Genomic DNA, 17,529 nt, shown 5'->3' on the forward strand with positions numbered 1-17,529 from the left:
ACCATAAAGGAACTGATAAGAAAGTTTGATAGAGAAGAGGGAAATGGGAACTGGTAATAAACCAGCATCTAAGGAAAAAATATTCAGAATAGTATCTTATGATGTTCCTTGGTAAGAAGGTTGAATCTAGAATAAACAAAAGTTTAATTTTCTTAAATATTATAATTTTTTCTTTTCAGTTACACCTTAAAATGCTTCCTTCAGAGCCAGTACTTCTAGAAGAAATGACGAAGTTGTCATCACAGGTGGAAGAAAACTGGATCCATTTACAGTCACTCTTCAATCAAAGCATATGTATTTTAAATTATATAAAAAGTGCTTTGTTATAAAAATAAATTTAAGTGACTAAAGACTTTTATATTAAATGGGTTCAGTTTAACTCATACCCTCTTTTCCAAGTTTCACTGTGAAAAGATAAATGCCAGTGCTACTAATTAGTAGTCATACTTCACTTTAAATGCTAAATATTTTCTTGAAATAAAATTATACCTGCTTTTTGTTTTAAAGATTTATAGAATCTACTCAAATGACTTATTTTCTGAGTCTCTTCATATCAGTTACTTGTATATGATTGAACTGTTGTCATCAGCTCCTATTTTTTGAATACCTGTAAACGTAAGAGATGTTAGATGTTTAATGTAAAATATTGCTGAATTAAAGACAAAACTGATATGTGATAGAGTTATAAAAGTGCCTTCATGATATGAAGTGAAAAGGTATGTTTCCTTCCTTGGTGGCCTCTGATGAAAACATGGATCATCGACTCTTAGAGCTTAGATCATTAACTCAGACATTAGTGCAGCCCTCTTGTAATGCAGAAGAGGAAGTTGCTAAGGTCATTTTGGGGTCTCAGTGACAGATGAGGTTTATAACACCACCCTAGTGTTCTCTCCATTGGAGCCTTTCTAAAGGAACTTTTTCTTTTATAAGGAAGGTGAGAGGCACTTACACAAGCCAAATTGCTATGGGAGACAGTTGAGTAGCTACCTAGAATAGGGGAGGGAAATTCCAAATTCCCTTGAAGATATCCTTCAAAGTGTTTCTTCCTTACTGATGACCTTTTTATTTGGAAGAAACTACTGCCTATATACTTTTCTCTCCTAACCACTGTGAAACCAGATAGCTCTGGCAGTTTCTCTTACTGTTTTCATGATTTGGGACTTCAGCAATACATGAATTAAAAGTAAGCAATTCCGCTACCTGGAAAAGTGCTGGGAGGTCATCATGGAAGCGACTTTGCCTCCTGTTTGTGTCCCCTTTCCTTGCTTCTAAAAAAAGTCTTTCAAGGGTGTAGCTAAGGTCACAAATGAGTGAATGAACTTCCAGTCTTTGTATCCGTTAACTGAAGCCCCCTCAATATGAGAGGTTGATAGAGGACTTTATGGTGGGATTATGCTATCTCAAATGCAAACACCTTCCTAAGTAGGAGCAGAAAAAAGGGGCTAATTGCCACTTACATGATAGGTGTTTAGAATACAATGTGATATGACTGCTTTAGTGTTCTCTTTACTCTATAGAGGTGTGAAAAACCATATTGCTACAGGCAATTTATTTAATAATTGGAAACCATATTGATGATGGATGTGGTAATATTTGTAGAGTTTAATCTACGTTAAAAAAAATTCTAAGAGCACAGTTCTCTAAAAACAATTTTTAGTTTATACATTCAAAAGTAGTGTTATTCATAAAATGTAGCTGGTTGTATATGAATGCCAATATCATTCTCATTAGAATTAAGGTTTTACAGAATAATCTCCAGAAAGAACAGTCCTCAGATAACTTTATCAAAGCATTTTTGTTTAGTCGTGTAAGGTAGAATTAGTAAACTACTAAAGAAATAGCCAATCTGGTTTTGTCTTCTGTTGTTTTTCTTTGAGAAATGTGTATAAACTTAACTATTGACTGAAATGCTAATGACTAAGTCTAAATTTAAAAATTGTATTCCCCTCTGCCCCAAATACTACATCCTAAAGATATGGCAAAATTTCAGTATCTAATCACGTACCATATGAATGTTAATAAATAACTAAACAAAATAATAAGAGCTCTAAACTGATGCTGTATTGTTTTTACAAATCTTGAATTTTCCTCTCAAATGAGAATATGGGAGTTGAATGTACTGTTTTTATTGGAGATATTTGTATAGTATTCGTATCATTTTGGCAGGTAATGTTCCAGAGCCTCTCCTGTATGTTTACATCACAGAAAGAAGAAAAAAAGGAATACAAAGAATAATTTTGTGTGTATATTTTTCTTTAAAATGTATCATTTTCTGCATACTGCCTTTTCTTTACGTTTGAAATTACAAATTTAGTATATGACTACATTTTACTTGTAAAAACATCAGAGATAAACCTATTTTTGGCAATCACCTTCAATCCTAATACCCTCCCTATAAGTACCAATTGTTAACTTTCTACCTAGACCTTTGTCCATGAATATATATACATATTATATATAAGCACAGGAAATAAAATGTATAGTTCTAATTTTTACATAAATATATGCATATCATTCCACAACTTTTCTACTTGGTTTATTTCAGTATAATCACATCTAATCTCTTTACTTTTGTAAAAAAAAAACCAAAAAAATCATTCCATAATCTAAACATTTACCCTAAAATGGACTCTTAAGGGAGTTTCCTTTTTTTCCCCCGATTACAAACAATGCTGAAAGAACATCATCCTGTGTGACTCTTAATGTGCATATAAGGATTTCTCTGTTGTATATACGTAGGTTTTGGAATTGTTGGACCAGAGTTAGGCAGTTTTAAAAAGATAGTTCAGTTGGCTTCCCAAATGGCTATTATCAACTTAACAGTTTCTCAGCGATGAATGAGTACCCATTCCCCATAACATTAAGGACATTTGATACTAGATTTTTTAATGAATGAAAAAATGTTATTTTCTTTTAATTAAAAACTCTGGCACTAGTAACCGATGGGCATCTTTTCATATGTTTATTTTAGACCGTTTTTGTATTTGTGTGAATTGCCTTTTCCCAACAGCTCATTTTTCTGTTGAATGATTTGTCTTTTATTTCATTTTTGTTAGGAGTTTTTCATATAGATATTATTCTTCTATGTCTGTTACCAATGTTTACTCAGTCACTTGTATTTAATTTGACATATGGTGTCTTTTTTTTAATGTTTATATTTCTATATTCAAGTTGGTAAATTTTTATGACTCATTTCAAAATATGAAGTATATTCCTTATTCCAAGACATTTATCATGTATGCATCCAGCCAGATCTTCATTGAGAATTGATTTTTGTGAAGAGTAAGGTATAGAGCTACTTTTATTCAAAAGTTCAAAAACCATTTATTGAGGTCCACTCTTGTCTCACTGATTTGAAATGCTGTTTTATTATGTGCTAAATTCTTAAATTGAGGTATTTGATACCCCAAATAAATAATATATTGCTTTGATTCTAGTTTTCTGATGTATTGTCAGATTTGGTGGAAGTAACGCCTTCCTAATGTTTTCCCCCAAAATTTCTTGACTATTGGTGAACATATCTTGAAGTTATGTTTTTGGTTGTGCTAAATTCATAGGATTTGGAGAGATTTACAATGGTATTTCTCTTCAAGAACGATATTTGTCTTCATTAAACCAGAGCTTTTGTGGGCTTGGTTTCATAAGATTTCTTTATATCATACATTTTTTGACATTTATTTCTGGGCATTTAATTTTTTTGATATAGTGAAATACACCTTTTTTCTAATGTATTTTATAATTGGTCATTGCTGTCATGGTAAAAGCAATTTGGTTTTTATATGCTAATGTGTTATGCTGTAGAACTCTTAAAAGTTTGTTAACATATTCTTAAAAAATCTAAAAGAAGCCCATCTTTGGCAGTTGGTGAGACTTTATTTCCTATACAATATTCATGTTTTATTTAATTGTTCTTAGGATTGCTTTAGCTATGGTCTGGCACAGAATGTTGAATACTAGCAACGTGTAACAAGTATTTGCTACAGACTTCAGTGAAAATGCTTTTAATGTTCCACCTTTAAGGATAACATATGCTCTGAATTTCTGGTAGATATCCTTTGTTAAATTCTATCTTACTAATTTTCTACTTAAAAAATTAAACCAGAGGGGCACCTGGGTGGCTCAGTCAGTTAGGTGTTTGCCTTCGCCTCAGGTCATGATCCCAGGGTCCTGGTGTCGGGTCCCACATTGGGCTCCTTGCTAAGCAGGGAGCCTGCTTCTTCCTCTGCCTACTGCTTCCCCTGCTGTGCTCTCTCTCAAAAATAAAATCTTAAAAAAAAAGATACTTAAAATTAAACTAGAAAGTAAGTATGAAATTTTATTAGGTGATTTTTCAGCATATATTGGAGGATCAGTATCTGCTTTAATTGGTATAATTTAGTGAATTTTGTTAAAAGATTTGTAATATTAAGTCATTTTTTAATTCTTGGGATAGAACTGTTTATAAGTAAGATGAAACTGTTCATTTTTTTCTGTTTCATAGAGTTATCTATCCTTGATTTTTTTTTTTAAATCTTTATACCCATCAGGCTCAAACTCATGACCCCGAGATTGAGTCACATGCTCTACTGACTGAGCCAGCCAGGTGCCCCTATCCTTGATATTTTTTAAAAACTTGCTTAATCGAAGGGAGAAAAATCTTGCACAAAGTCTTTATTGAGATTTTTTCCTATTTAGTTTTTTTCTATGGTTACTGAACTAATTCGATTTTCTGTCTCTTCTCAAGCCAATATTGGTAAATTATATTTTCCTTACAAATCATGACTTCAATCTATATTTTAAGATTTATTAGTGTAAGTTATGTTAGGGTTATGCTTTTTTATTAATTGTTTGGTTGCAAATGACAGAAATTCAACTCCTACATTAGTGTCTACAAAGTCCAGGGATAATACTGGCTCTACCTACTCCTATATCCACAGATTTCTCAAGAATTGGTCAGAGATCTCTCTAGATCTCTATTTTGCTGTCATTATTGGCCAACTGTATAGTCAAGATTTCTCCTCATTCCCCTGACTCATCAGATACTTGTTGAGGATCTACTATGTGCTAGAATTTGATTTGTGCTGGGAATATAAGTGATCAAAACTTGGAGGTAATACAGCTCTGAATTTACATGTTTTCCCCTTAAACTAATTAAAAAGTGATTATATGAACCCTGAAATAGCCTACTTAAACTTTGAACCATAGTCAAGGGGTGACTGTATAGTGACATAGGCAGAGGGAGAGACCTGTGAAAGCTCACTCAGGTTTCCATGACTGGGTGACATCAGGAGAGTCTGGAAGTTTCCATCTGCTTCCTGAGGGGAAATGAGGCACAGAGTTGAGAGTATGGTGCCAAATGGTTCACTATAGAACCACTGTGACAGAGTGAGCTGTGACCCCATAGCAGAGTGTAGCAGCACCATCCAAGTTCAGGGCCCAGTTGGAAGGCTGGCTGAGATTGAGGGCAAAGGGTAAGTAGGGTGAAGATGGTGGGAGGAGAGGAGGAGAGGGGAGGATCTGGCAACACAGATGGCTTTCCCTTTACCCACATGCCACCTTGGAAAGAAGGGAGTGGGTTGAAGCACTAAGAGGAAACAAAATTTGAACATAAAATACCACTCTTCAGAAAAGCCTAAGCTAAAGTGAGAGACTTATTTGCTGATTTTGTACCCCTCCCCCCCCACTCCAAGTCCAGGGTATGAGGGTTTATGGATGATATTTAATATTATGTAAAGAATTAGGATTTTTTTCAGTGTCTGTACTGTATGCTCAATTTCCCAATTCCAGTGATCCAACTGAATTCTACTAAATGCCGTGAAGTGGTACATAAAATATTCAATATTTAGTTTTCATCTCCATTTTTTAAAAAGTGATTTATTTGGACCACAAAATACGTAGTAACAATGACTTAATGTTCACTGGGGAAAAAATAAGTCGTATACATACTAGACAAATAATTTTTAGGAATATCCTTTATTTGCCATTACGGCCAGGAAAGGGTATTTCAAATCAGGGTTGCTTTTGGTTGGCTAGTTTTTTTTGCTACCATTTAAGTTTTTCCCACTATCTCTGACTCAGTTCCAGTCTTTACAACTCATTTATTTTGGCTCTTTGTCCCCATCTGAATTTTCCAAGTCTGACATCTTGTCTTAGAACTTTGGCCCATGATTCCTCACTCCTGGTCACACCCTGCTTTCCAGCGTAAATATTCTGCAAGCCCACTGGGCAAATGAGTGGTTGCCCAGCCTGGATTTGCCTTAAAAGGTATATTATACAAAAAGGTGACGGCTTCCCCATCAAGAACGGTGTTGCGCTCCTTCCTTCATGAATTTATTCGTTCTGTCTCATCAGATACTTAGCACATAGTCCAGCTCAGGTGCTGTATTATGCTCTTGAAATGCTTAAAAATAAAACATACAAGGACTCTGGTCCTTTATTTTAGCTCATTTGTTTACAAGATTTCGCATGCCCTTTTGCCTTCGCTCTCTTTTAGAGCAAAGATGAAAGAGAAATTGTTTCGAAGCCATCACACAGCAAAACGGGTTGCCCTGAGTTTCTGTTTTCAAATAAGGAACGTGCGTGCATGTGCGTGCGTGTGTGTGCGTGCGCGCGCGTGCATGCGCCCGTGCGTGAGGGCGCATGCGGACAGAGGTTCTCAAGTAGCTTCGGAATGTGCGCGTACACTTACTTGCGTGGCGGTGGGACGAGTACGGTATGACAGAACGCCGGCATGCTTTTTGCCGTCATTCTCGTTTTAAAGGATTTATAACAATGCATATGAAGAGATAAAATAGGGAGGAAAAAAAGCTACCTTTTTTCTTGGAAGACATCACCAATTTATTGTGGAGGAAACTGGTTGGTACTAGTTGACCAGATTCAGGGAAACGAAGACGAGAAATCAGGCTTGTGCTGCTTGTTATCCACGGCGCATGGATCCGAGGGCAGTTCCCCAAGGGGCTGAATGCCAGTATTCTCTCTTGGCAAAATGGACACAGTCTGACCCGATGGAAATGTGGGGGCAGGGGACAGAATGAGTTGTTCATGACTATTGCTACAGTGACAAGGAGATGGGGTAAGTAAGGTAAAGGGCACTGGGCACTGCACAAGCCGGGACTGTAGGGGGTGAGGAAATAGACGTATGTGTCTCTCTCTCAAACCATCTCATTCCGTCTCCTCACTGGTTCATTCAGTAATTCTGTGTGGAGTTCAACAAGATGTTGGAGATACCAATGCAAATCAGACAAGGTGCCTGACCCCCAAATCCAGGAGATGAGCCATAACAGGAGGAAAGGCTGCACAACATCTGCCCTTCTGGAGCCAGGGAAGGTTGCATGGAGGAGAGGACAACTGCCATGGATCTTGAAAGAAAGGTGAGTGGCAGGTGCACAGAGAGAGACAAAATTCAGAGACCAAGGGGAAATGAAAAAGGCAGAGGAAAATCAGGGTGGCTAAATGCATGCTAGCTATTACCTTTGGGGATGTGTGGAAGCCATTGGTCCTTGTACTTTTCTGCATTATAATGTGTTTTTTTAAAATTAGACAAAACAGGATAAAATGTTAACAACTGTTGATTCTGGGTTTTGTTATGTATACATTTCAGTGCTCTTTAGTAATTTTTTTTTACTCTTTTTTTACTCTTCATTTAATTTTTCAAATAAAATTTACATATATCTTCCTTCCATCCATACATGCATACATACTATTAAGTACATATATCCTATGTGGCTGGCCAGAATTTCACTTCCTTCCGGAAAGTGACCTCTGGAAAATACAATTATGTTTGCTGCCTAAACAAAGTTTGACCTTCCCACAAACCTCCAGGTACCACTTGACCTGATCACACTTACTTGGATCTGAGTCCCTGGCATTGGCTTTTTGAGGGGAGCAGAGGGTCTCCAGGTCCTGTCTTCTGTCACGTGGCTGACGTTAGCTGGAGTTAGGAGACCCGAGGAAGTGGCACTGACTCATCTGGTGCTTGGCTGAGCCTGGAGCTCCTCCAGGAAGTGGTGGGAAGGGCAGCTCTTGGCAGAAGAGATCCTCACCTAAATGGCATGGGGTTTCCCAGAAAGCATGAGGAATATTGGGGTGGAGAGTTTCACTCTCTTTCAGCAATAAACAGAAATAATTCACTTGATTGCAGATGAACTAAATGTCAAAGACAGACATTAGCTTATCTCTTTACCCTTTACCAGAGCTCAAAGAAGGAAATTACCATTCCCCTTCCTGCTGGGAAATGACAATCACTCAACAAATATACCACACCTTGTATCACTTGAAACCAATTTCATCTTTAAAAAAATACTAATTTGTAAGAAAAGTTATTCTTTTTTTTGAAACAAAAGTCTTTTTTTAAAAATAGTTCTTATATAGCAAAACCTCTAGACAAATAGCACTGCCTGGAGGCACTTAGGATAAATTTAGATCATATAGGAAAGTATCTCTCACTATTTTTTCCTCGTCTTCTGCCGATATGGCAGTCACATTCTGATGGCTCTTCCTTTTCTTGTGCCCTTGGATGAACTTCCACATTTGCTACAGAATCTGTTTCAATGTTGGGCAAACAACAGGTGTTCAATAAGTACCTAGTTCCATGATTTTCATGGAGTGAGCCAGTGTTCTCTGGGGGCTCCCAAAATCCTTTCAGTGGATTAGCAAAGTATTATGAAAAATAATTTCATAGTAAGACTAAGAAATTATTTAACTCTTTTTGATCTCGGTATTTCAAAAACAGGAAATATCAGTAGATATAATCTGTATAACCAAAGCTTGGTGAAGTCCTTAGTAATTTTTAAGAGTGAAGGAGTGCCGAGACCAAAAATATTAAGAATTACTGCCTTGATTGATAAACAAAACACATACCTTTACCAAGAGGTGCCTATATATGTATATATATATATATATAGTATAAGATATGCAATACCCAATGCCCGTCTCTGAGAATGCCTTAAAACCTGATGTTCCAAGATAAGGAATATGAATCAGTCTCACTCTCAGATCCTCTGAGAGGGCCAGAGGGGCCAGGGCAGCTCTCAGGTTTTGGGATTATATTCAACTGCAGGTTAGTTGGAATCGGTGGTCTGTTGATTTCAGTTAGTACTAGACAGATGGCCAACTTTGGGCTAAGACAATGAAATGTTAAATCAAGAATGTTTAAATTGTTAATATAATGAAATGTATCACTCTGGGTTTTTAGAATCAGTTTCAGCTATTTTCAGCAGAAGATATATTGAAGAACATTAGGAATCTTTCCAAATTTTTTGTGGCCTTTGTGGTTGAGAACGATGTCCGGATCATCCCAAAGCACTTGTGTGGCCAACACTGGCCCTGGATGCTGGGTGTTCCTGGTGCCTCTGAAGGCTGGGGGTCTTGGCTACCACCTCACTGGAACCAATTACAGCACCTCCTCCATAGCAACGACTTATAATTCATATTATCACGAGGGTACATCCAGTTGGGAACTATCTAAGTCTCATGCCTGTACCCAAGTCACAAAGGAAGCCAAGAGAACGAGGTTCTGGGTTCTATGTTGGGGATGCAGGGATTTTAAGTGGGAAATTCTCCAAACATAGAAAGAGTATTCACAGTGTATTTGGTGTCAAAAGTAGGCCTTCCGATAGTCTTCTGCTTGGCTGTCTAATACATACCCTTATTCCATACATTAAATTCCCAGCAATAAGAGTAGCAACAGTAATACACTATTAACCTTTATACACATAAAAGCACACTTACCCTCTCCCCTAAAAGGAGAAACAATTCTCTTTCAGTTAAAAACGATTTCAGGATTAAGTAACAGAAAATCCCAATTAACCATGATTTTAACAGATGGGGGGCCTTATCTTTTTTATACATCAAGAATTATTCAGTAATGTTGTAAAGGGCATAGGGTTTTTCCCTGCTTTCTCTATTTCATTTTTATGAAATTTTATAAAAATATTAAATGAAAGAAAGTTCCTCATGTCTCAGTTTGTGGTCTCAAGATGGCTACCAACAACTGTAGACATCAGACCTCATCAGACCTTCCGAAGCAGGAAAAAATGGAGAGAGGCAAAATTATTTCTCCATATGAAGCTTTGTTTTTTTAACTGGAAAAACCCCCAACTACCAGCCAAGTACCTGGCTCACATTGCTACCCTGTGGCTAGTCACTGATAAAGAGGAATGATTAACTTAGACCAGACATGTTTTATCCCCTAGGGCTAGGAGAAGAGAGCAGTGGACACTATCTAAACATAAAGCTGGAATGCTGTTAGAAGGAAAGAAATGGCAGACATTGCTGTTACCTTGGCAGTGGACACTGTCTTTTGGTTCATAATACCAAAATACCCTCTTACACTCTTCATTGTTCACTAGAGATTATTTTTATTGAGTTATGGATTAAATATGATTTAAACAAAATAAATTTGTTTTTGTGTGTAAAATAACAGTGGTCAAATATTTTAGCATGAAAGTGCATGGATGTTAAGGAATTAAAATTGTCCAAGTAGTCCAACTTTTTTTGCCTTATGAGCCTGGCTGAGTAGCTATGATGGATGAATACAACACTTCTTGAATCGGTAGCAGTATGGCTCTTAGAAAATAATCTAGAAGGTAAGGTTTAAAGTTATAGATGACATTTGTGACAAAATCTACTATGAATGTGACCCTGCTATCTTACATAAATTTACTTTTTTTTTAAGTAGGCTCCATGCCCAGCATGGAGCCCAACACAGGCTTGAAGTCATGACCCTGAGATCAAGACCTGAGCTGAGATCAAAAGTCAGATGCTTAACCAACTGAACCACCCAGCTGTCCCTATAAACTTGCTTTTTAATAGCCTCCTAAATTGTACGCTTTCTCCATTTTAAGGGCTGGTACCACATGGTCTCATTGCTCTCACCTGCCCTGTTCCCCTCAGGTCCTCATTCAGCTGATTAAGTCAGTATGAGCATAGTAGCTACTTGGATAATTGGAGTTTTTTAAGGCTTTATTAAGGTATAATTGCACACGTGTAGTATATCCGTCTTGATGAGCTTGGACACATGCCATAATACCCATGATAGCATCGCCACAACCATGGCTGGGTCAGAGTGCCCTCTGCTGATTCCTGGAGTCCATGTCCATTCAGCATGAGGAAGATCTAGTTCAGGATGAGGGCAAAGTGCTGATGAGTCCTTTTCAACACCTTATCTGTCAGTAGCAACACCCTGTGAAGGTTAAGGATTCAAAGGATGTTTCAATCAACTGATGGCAAGCACAGCTATTTATATCTCTCTCTCTCCAGAAATGTTGAGTGACATAATATTAGAAAAAAGGTGTTAGGGAAGGCTTAGAATATTTTCAAGGGGTTTGTATGAAAAGCTATCTCAAGATATCTACATGAAAATATCTACAGTCAGAAAAAAGAACATTTACTTTTAAAAGTAAAGGCATATCTATAAATTTTACTTTCCATTAAAGAAGTGACAGAAAAGGAAATACCATATTTTAAGGAGAGAAAACATGTCACATCACTTTCTGGGAACAGTTAATGCTGCATTTTTAAGTGAATCCTGAAGAAATCAAATGTAAATAACATAGAATGTAGAGTACTTTGTGTTTTTTCTCATTGAACTTATTATAGCAACCAAACCCATATTGTTTGGCACCTTTTCAGTGACCAGAAAGTTATTGGCTATGGAAAACTGAATTACCAGTAAGAGTCCTGTAAAATGTCTATACTCCAGACTTTTTGCAAGTTTGAGGCTTTAATCTCCCAAGTCAAGTGTTTGTACTATACAGGAATGAGTGGTAGTGGCTTTAAACCATTTCATACCTAATCTCCTTAACTGTAACCTCTTTGACCATTTGCAAGGTGTATCTAAAGTGAGGAAGTGAAGGGGTATCAGGAAAGCAGGAAGAGGAAGAGACTGTGGAGAAAAAGACAGAAGATTGAGAGGTCCTCCTCTCACTGCTCTGGCTGCACACCTTCACCACTCAGGTCTAAATATATCTGTAATCCCTGGCTCTGTCTCGTCCACATTCCAGGCCCTTGGTTGCCAGTGGATTGACTACTGCCCCATTCTGCCATGTGAGTCCAGAATACGACACAATACTAGGCCTGTTCCTTTGCATTCCACAGTACAACCATACTCAACCTATTCCTTTCCTGAACATACGCTAATTTTTAGGCACTTACACTGCTTACTTGAAATTTTCCAACTCTGCCCGTGGCTTTCCTATTCCCATGTTCTCGATGCCCTCTCTGCCAATCTCCAGTATAAAAGGAGAAAACATTGCTTCTAGAATAAGCCTCACCTGACAGCAGCCTGGTGGAAGCTCCGGAGTCTTTTCAGCTTTGAAGTGAGCGTTTAAAAAAATGCAATGTTCACTGGGGCTCTAGGAAAATGCCACATCCACATCAAAGCCCTTTTTCATCATCCATGTGGGATTGCATGTCTCTTGGGCACCTCCCTGTGCTATATGTCTGAGGGGTTTTGTTTGACTCCCATTCTTAGATGGTGTTCTGCTGAAATACCCTCATGGTTAAGAATAAATCTGTGTCCTGGGGGTCATAGGTTTGAAATAATTTGGCCTACCTTTTTGGAAACTGCATTTTTTTACACTTCATAATATATGTGTTTGTTTTCATGTAAAATAATGCATAGCTTTTCAGTTGGTGTGTGCCAGGACCCATTGGTGATTCAGCAAATGGTCTCCAGGTATGTGTTGAGATCTGGAATGCTCCTAGGCAGGTCGCCTCCAGCTTTAAGTGGACCTGTCACTATACATGAGTGTTCTGCACATATATCAACACTTTCTGTTTGCCAATGTGTGACAAACATTAAAAAATACTGCATAGTTGGTTCCTTGCACACATCCTGTCTCCTGCAGTCTTGCATGTAAGAAGCATGTCCCTGCCAGGTCATTTGGGGACAGACAGAGCTGGGCTGTTACTAATCTATGAATCCCCAGTATTGATGGGTAAGATGGCTTGAGTACCTCCTCAGTGATTATCTACTCCAGGTAATTGAATTGAATGAAAGAGAGAGGAAAGTGAATCACCAAATCAGACCCCTCATTGCAAAGCTGCAAGGATCCTGGAGTTTTCATTAGGCCAGCCAGGATGTTAGGCTTACTCCAGAAGCAGTGCCTTTTTCTTCACCTCATTTTCTTCCTTTCTCCAGATGGGCCTCCATACTAAACTTTGACATCAATATTTATTTAAATGAATATAAGCCCAGAAGAAATTAAAAGGAAAAAAACACACTATCCCAAGAAGCAGAGAAGAGAGGCAAGCATCCTGTCCAGCATCTCATCCTGCCATTGCCCCATGGATCTGGAATTCAGAACTCTGAGGACAGTGGTGCTGCCTGGCTGGTACTTGTGCCTCAGGAACTTGGAGGAGGTGCCACACTGAGGTAGAACCACATCTCAGATCAGCAGTTGGCAGCATTGGCCAATTGTTGCTGGTGCCTCTAATTGAATGCTGTGAGGTCCTAGTCTGGAAAATATGCAAACAAGAACCAAACATTGCTTATGGAATGAATTACTGGTCTGGATTAAGTGCAGCTGGGGGGTTGCTGGTTAGAACAGGAAGCAAAGAAAAGGAATGTCTTCCCACACTAGCTTTGCAGTCTCCCTCTTGCAACCTCTTACCAGTGAGGTTTAACAGGACACTGGAGAGAATCCCAGTCTTCCCACCCCCAGGGAAATAGCAACACAGTTTCCCCGTGGTAATCAGGAGAAATGACCCAGATAATAGAGCATCTTCTTTCTCTCCTTTTGTCTATTTGTTCAGGGGCACGAGGAGCCTAAAAAATAAGTAGAGTCTCAACTTCCAAGTCCATGGAATCTTTTATTTGTTCTCTGGTGAAGGTATTATTCCTCCTTTAGGAACCAAGACTTCCAAACAAGAACTGCTCACACTAGAGGGGGAGGGAAGCAGGAACTCTGAGAAAGTTATTAAATGTGATAGATTAGTCACACTCACTTCTACCACTTAATTTTCAGATTCAGACATTCTGGTTATGGGAGAAACAGTACCATGTATTGGTTGTTGAATCAAAGCATATACTGCCTTTCGTAAGATAATACCCATCGTTTCAGGATATTGTTTCTCAACTAGCATCACAATTGAGACTTGAGTAAGCTTTTCTACCAATCTATCAAGTCTAGTTTCAAGGTCCTTTTTTTTCTTTAGTTTTTGTTTTGTTTTGTTTTTTGTTTGTAGTTTCAGGGTCACGTAAGACCAGTGAATTCCATAAGCATAAGCCCATTAATGTACTTTGTTTGCCATAACATGAGTTTCTTAATCCACAGTAATATTGTGGGAATACCATGGTGGTGAGTACGGTGCTCCATAAGTTCATACATGTTGACGCTGGCAGAAGTATTAAAGACAAGGAACAGAAATATATATCCAGAATATGAGTCTACCCTTTGGAGGAAAAAAATGCTGTCCCCCCTATGATAGAAGAGGTCCAACGTAATCAGTCTGTCACCAGGTGTCTAGTTGGTATATGGAGGCTCAGCAGTAGTCTGCTGTGCACAAGCAAAGCCCTCAGCAGTAACAGTAGACAGATAGCCTACCATGACCCTTTTGTACATGAGGCACTTTTAAAGAAGCACCAGTGTGACTGAGGAGGGAGGCTGACTGACATCTACAGAGTGTGTCTTCTTGTCCATTTGATTATTGAAAGCCTCCTCTGCCCTTGATGCTTTTTAGTGATACTCACAAGTCTTTGATTAGTGATACAAATACTTCCATCTTTATCCATTCTGAGAATCATTGCTCTTGAGTTGTGAAACTAATCAAAATTGACATAGGTTGTCTGGATAAAACGCCCAGCATACTAATTAGCCAAAATAGATTAAGCCCCGGGGAGTTTCTGTCTGGGTGTAGATGCAGTAGCCCATGAGCATTTCTTTAGCTATTTTACTCATCCAGAGTGATGCATACATAATGTGCATGGCTTTGATATCAGTGGAGGATCATCATATTCAGAGACCTCAAGCTCTTACATGTATAAAAGCCCAGACAGGAGCTGGTAGATAATTCAGTCTAGGAATCTATCATTTTAACGGTGTCTCAAGTCTGCTAACATGTCCCATTTGCTCCTCTGACAGTCACCTAATATATTTCTCTGCCCTTGCTGTAGTACCAAGGACACACTAGGTAAGCAGCCCCACCCCTGTCCACTCCTACCCTAGACTTCTCCCCTTCCATGCTTCAAAAGGGCCATATATCAACGCTGCCTTTCAATCAAGAGTCATACAGTTCCAAAGTTAAAGGGAAAGGAAAAAAAAATCTAAGTAATTAAGAATCATCCAAATGATTGGCTCTCTTCCCTAACGCTTACAAAGATTTTGATATTTTGATATTTTCTTTCTTTTTTTTTAAATTTTTTTATTGTTATGTTAATCACCATATATTACATCATTAGTTTTTGGTGCAGTGTTCCATGATTCATTGTTTGTTCATAACACCCAGTGCTCCATGCAGAACGTGCCCTCCTCAATACCCATCACCAGGATAACCCATCCCCCTCCCCCCCTCCCCTCTAGAACCCTCAGTTTGTTTTTCAGAGTCCATCATGATATTTTGATATTTTCTATAGTAATTATGGTACCACAGAAGCAAGTAGCCTGAGAGAATGGTGGAATAGCTTACTGAAGACTCAGTTATGTGTCTGAGAAAGTGTTTTCTTCAAAAGGACATCAAAATCGTTTTTCCGCATATGTGTTGGGCATGCAGATTTCTGAGAGAAAATTTGAGAGAGAATCTCATCTCAGGATTTACACCTATTGACATCCCTTGGCTATCCCAAATAAATTGTCTTACTTAATTTTCCCTTTACCTCTGAGAAGTGAAGTCATTTGAGGAAGTTTGGCCAAGATCACTCTAGTTGGTGGTTAGACAGTCTTTTTGTCTCCAAAGCTTATTCTACTTAAGGAAACTGGTACAGTGTCATTAATATTGAACAAGAGTATTTTTGTACATCCCATAAATTCTGGGGTGTCCTGGCTGGGATTAATTAGTTACTGGAAAGCTCCTTTTCTCCATCTTGGGGATTGATCTGTACTTACACAAATTTAAAAAAAGGTGACCTATTAATTTTTTCTTATCAACTGGAGAATCTTCTCACTGATCTGGTACCTTTATAGAATAGCTGTGAAAAGTTCACATCCAACTGCCCTCTAGACCTGTTTTGGAAGTACATCAGAGAAACAACCTAGCTAATTAATAGAGGGTACAATCTCATTAATCACTGGTTTTGATTTCCTTCAGAGCCCAGCACACTTAGCAGTATGGAATTATTTGGAAACCGACTTCCTAACTCACCTACTTTTCTGGTGCACCTCACTACTTCCAGAGGAGAAAAACTGTAGCTAGTCAGAAACGGATTGTTTAGCTACAATCTTCTCAGCTTTCAAGAAGGCAATTAAAACTTCAGGGTCCTTGATTTATGGAAAGTGCTACCAAGGCTGTTGGTAATATCTAATAGCCCTTTCTTTTCTAAGTTTTCTTCTTGGAATTTAATTTACATATATGTAAATACACAGATATTAAATGCTCAGTTCAATTTTGGCAATTGTATATATTCATGAAACTATTAAAACAAGGTATAGAACATTTCTGTCCCCCAGAATGCTACCTCTTGTCCCTTTGTAGTCTGTTCCCCTTTCTTCCACACACAGACCTCAGAAACAACTACTGTTTTGATTCTTTAACTGTAGAGTAGTGTTGCCTATTCTTGGATTTTATATATATATATATATATATATATAGAATCATACAGTGTTTACTTTGTGTCTGGTTTCTTTCACTGAACATAGTGTCTTGAGATTCATCCATGTTTTTGTGTATATCACACAATTCTTTATTGCTGTTTAGTATTCCTTTATATGAATCTACCACAGTTTATTCCTGTTTATAGACATTTTGGTTGTTGCTAGTTTTGGATTGTTTAAATTTCCTTTTTATTTATTTTTTATTTTTTTAAAGATTTATTTTTTATTTGACAGAGACACAGCGAGAGAGGGAACACAAGCAGGGGGAGGGGGAGAGGGAGAAGCAGGCTTCCCGTGGAGCAGGGAGCCTGACGTGGGGCTCGATCCCAGGACCCTGGGATCATGACCTGAGCCGAAGGCAGACGCTTAACGACTGAGCCACCCAGGTGCCCCAAATTTCCTTTTTAAAAAGATTCACATTCTTGGGGCTCCTGAGTGGCTCAGTCAGTTAAGCATCTGCCTTTGGCTCAGGTCATGATCCCAGGGTCCTGGGATCCAGCCCTGCATTGGGCTCCCTGTGCACTGGGGAATCTGCTTCTCTCTCTGCCCCTCCACCTTCTCATGCTCATTCTTTCTCTTTCTCTTTCTCTTTCTTTCTCTCTCTCTCTCGAATAAACAAATAAAATCTTTAAAAAAAGATTCAGATCCTTTAACTGGAGTAGACGTCATGTAAAATTGTGTAAGGAGAGCATGTATCTTGCAAAGAGGAGTCTTCCTTAACAAAGATTCATTTCTTTTCTGAACAGAAAATAGGACTGGGTTTGTTTTGGAGCAAAGAGGATTTCAAACAGACTCCCCAAAA

The 17,529-nt window shown here is 38.2% G+C and overlaps 2 protein-coding genes across 2 annotated transcripts in view; both read left to right on the forward strand.

The window, feature by feature from the left end:
- The window catches only part of WDR36 (WD repeat domain 36), a 38,748-nt gene extending 36,513 nt beyond the window's left edge, over positions 1 to 2,235 (forward strand). The window contains exon 23 of the mRNA XM_025866879.2: positions 180 to 2,235. Coding sequence (XP_025722664.1) covers positions 180 to 329 — 150 coding nt within the window. The 3' untranslated portion in view covers positions 330 to 2,235. The remainder of the gene's footprint in view (positions 1 to 179) is intronic.
- Positions 2,236 to 7,146: 4,911 nt separating this feature from the next.
- CAMK4 (calcium/calmodulin dependent protein kinase IV) overlaps positions 7,147 to 17,529 on the forward strand; it is a 325,141-nt gene continuing 314,758 nt past the window's right edge. The window contains exon 1 of the mRNA XM_073889115.1: positions 7,147 to 7,349. Within this exon, the coding sequence (XP_073745216.1) occupies positions 7,249 to 7,349 (101 nt within the window). The 5' untranslated portion in view covers positions 7,147 to 7,248. The remainder of the gene's footprint in view (positions 7,350 to 17,529) is intronic.

The sequence above is a fragment of the Callorhinus ursinus genome, unplaced genomic scaffold, assembly GCF_003265705.2.
Source record: "Callorhinus ursinus isolate GAN/ISIS: 27379988/994484 unplaced genomic scaffold, GSC_fseal_2.0 scaffold3, whole genome shotgun sequence".
Lineage (NCBI taxonomy): Eukaryota > Metazoa > Chordata > Mammalia > Carnivora > Otariidae > Callorhinus > Callorhinus ursinus.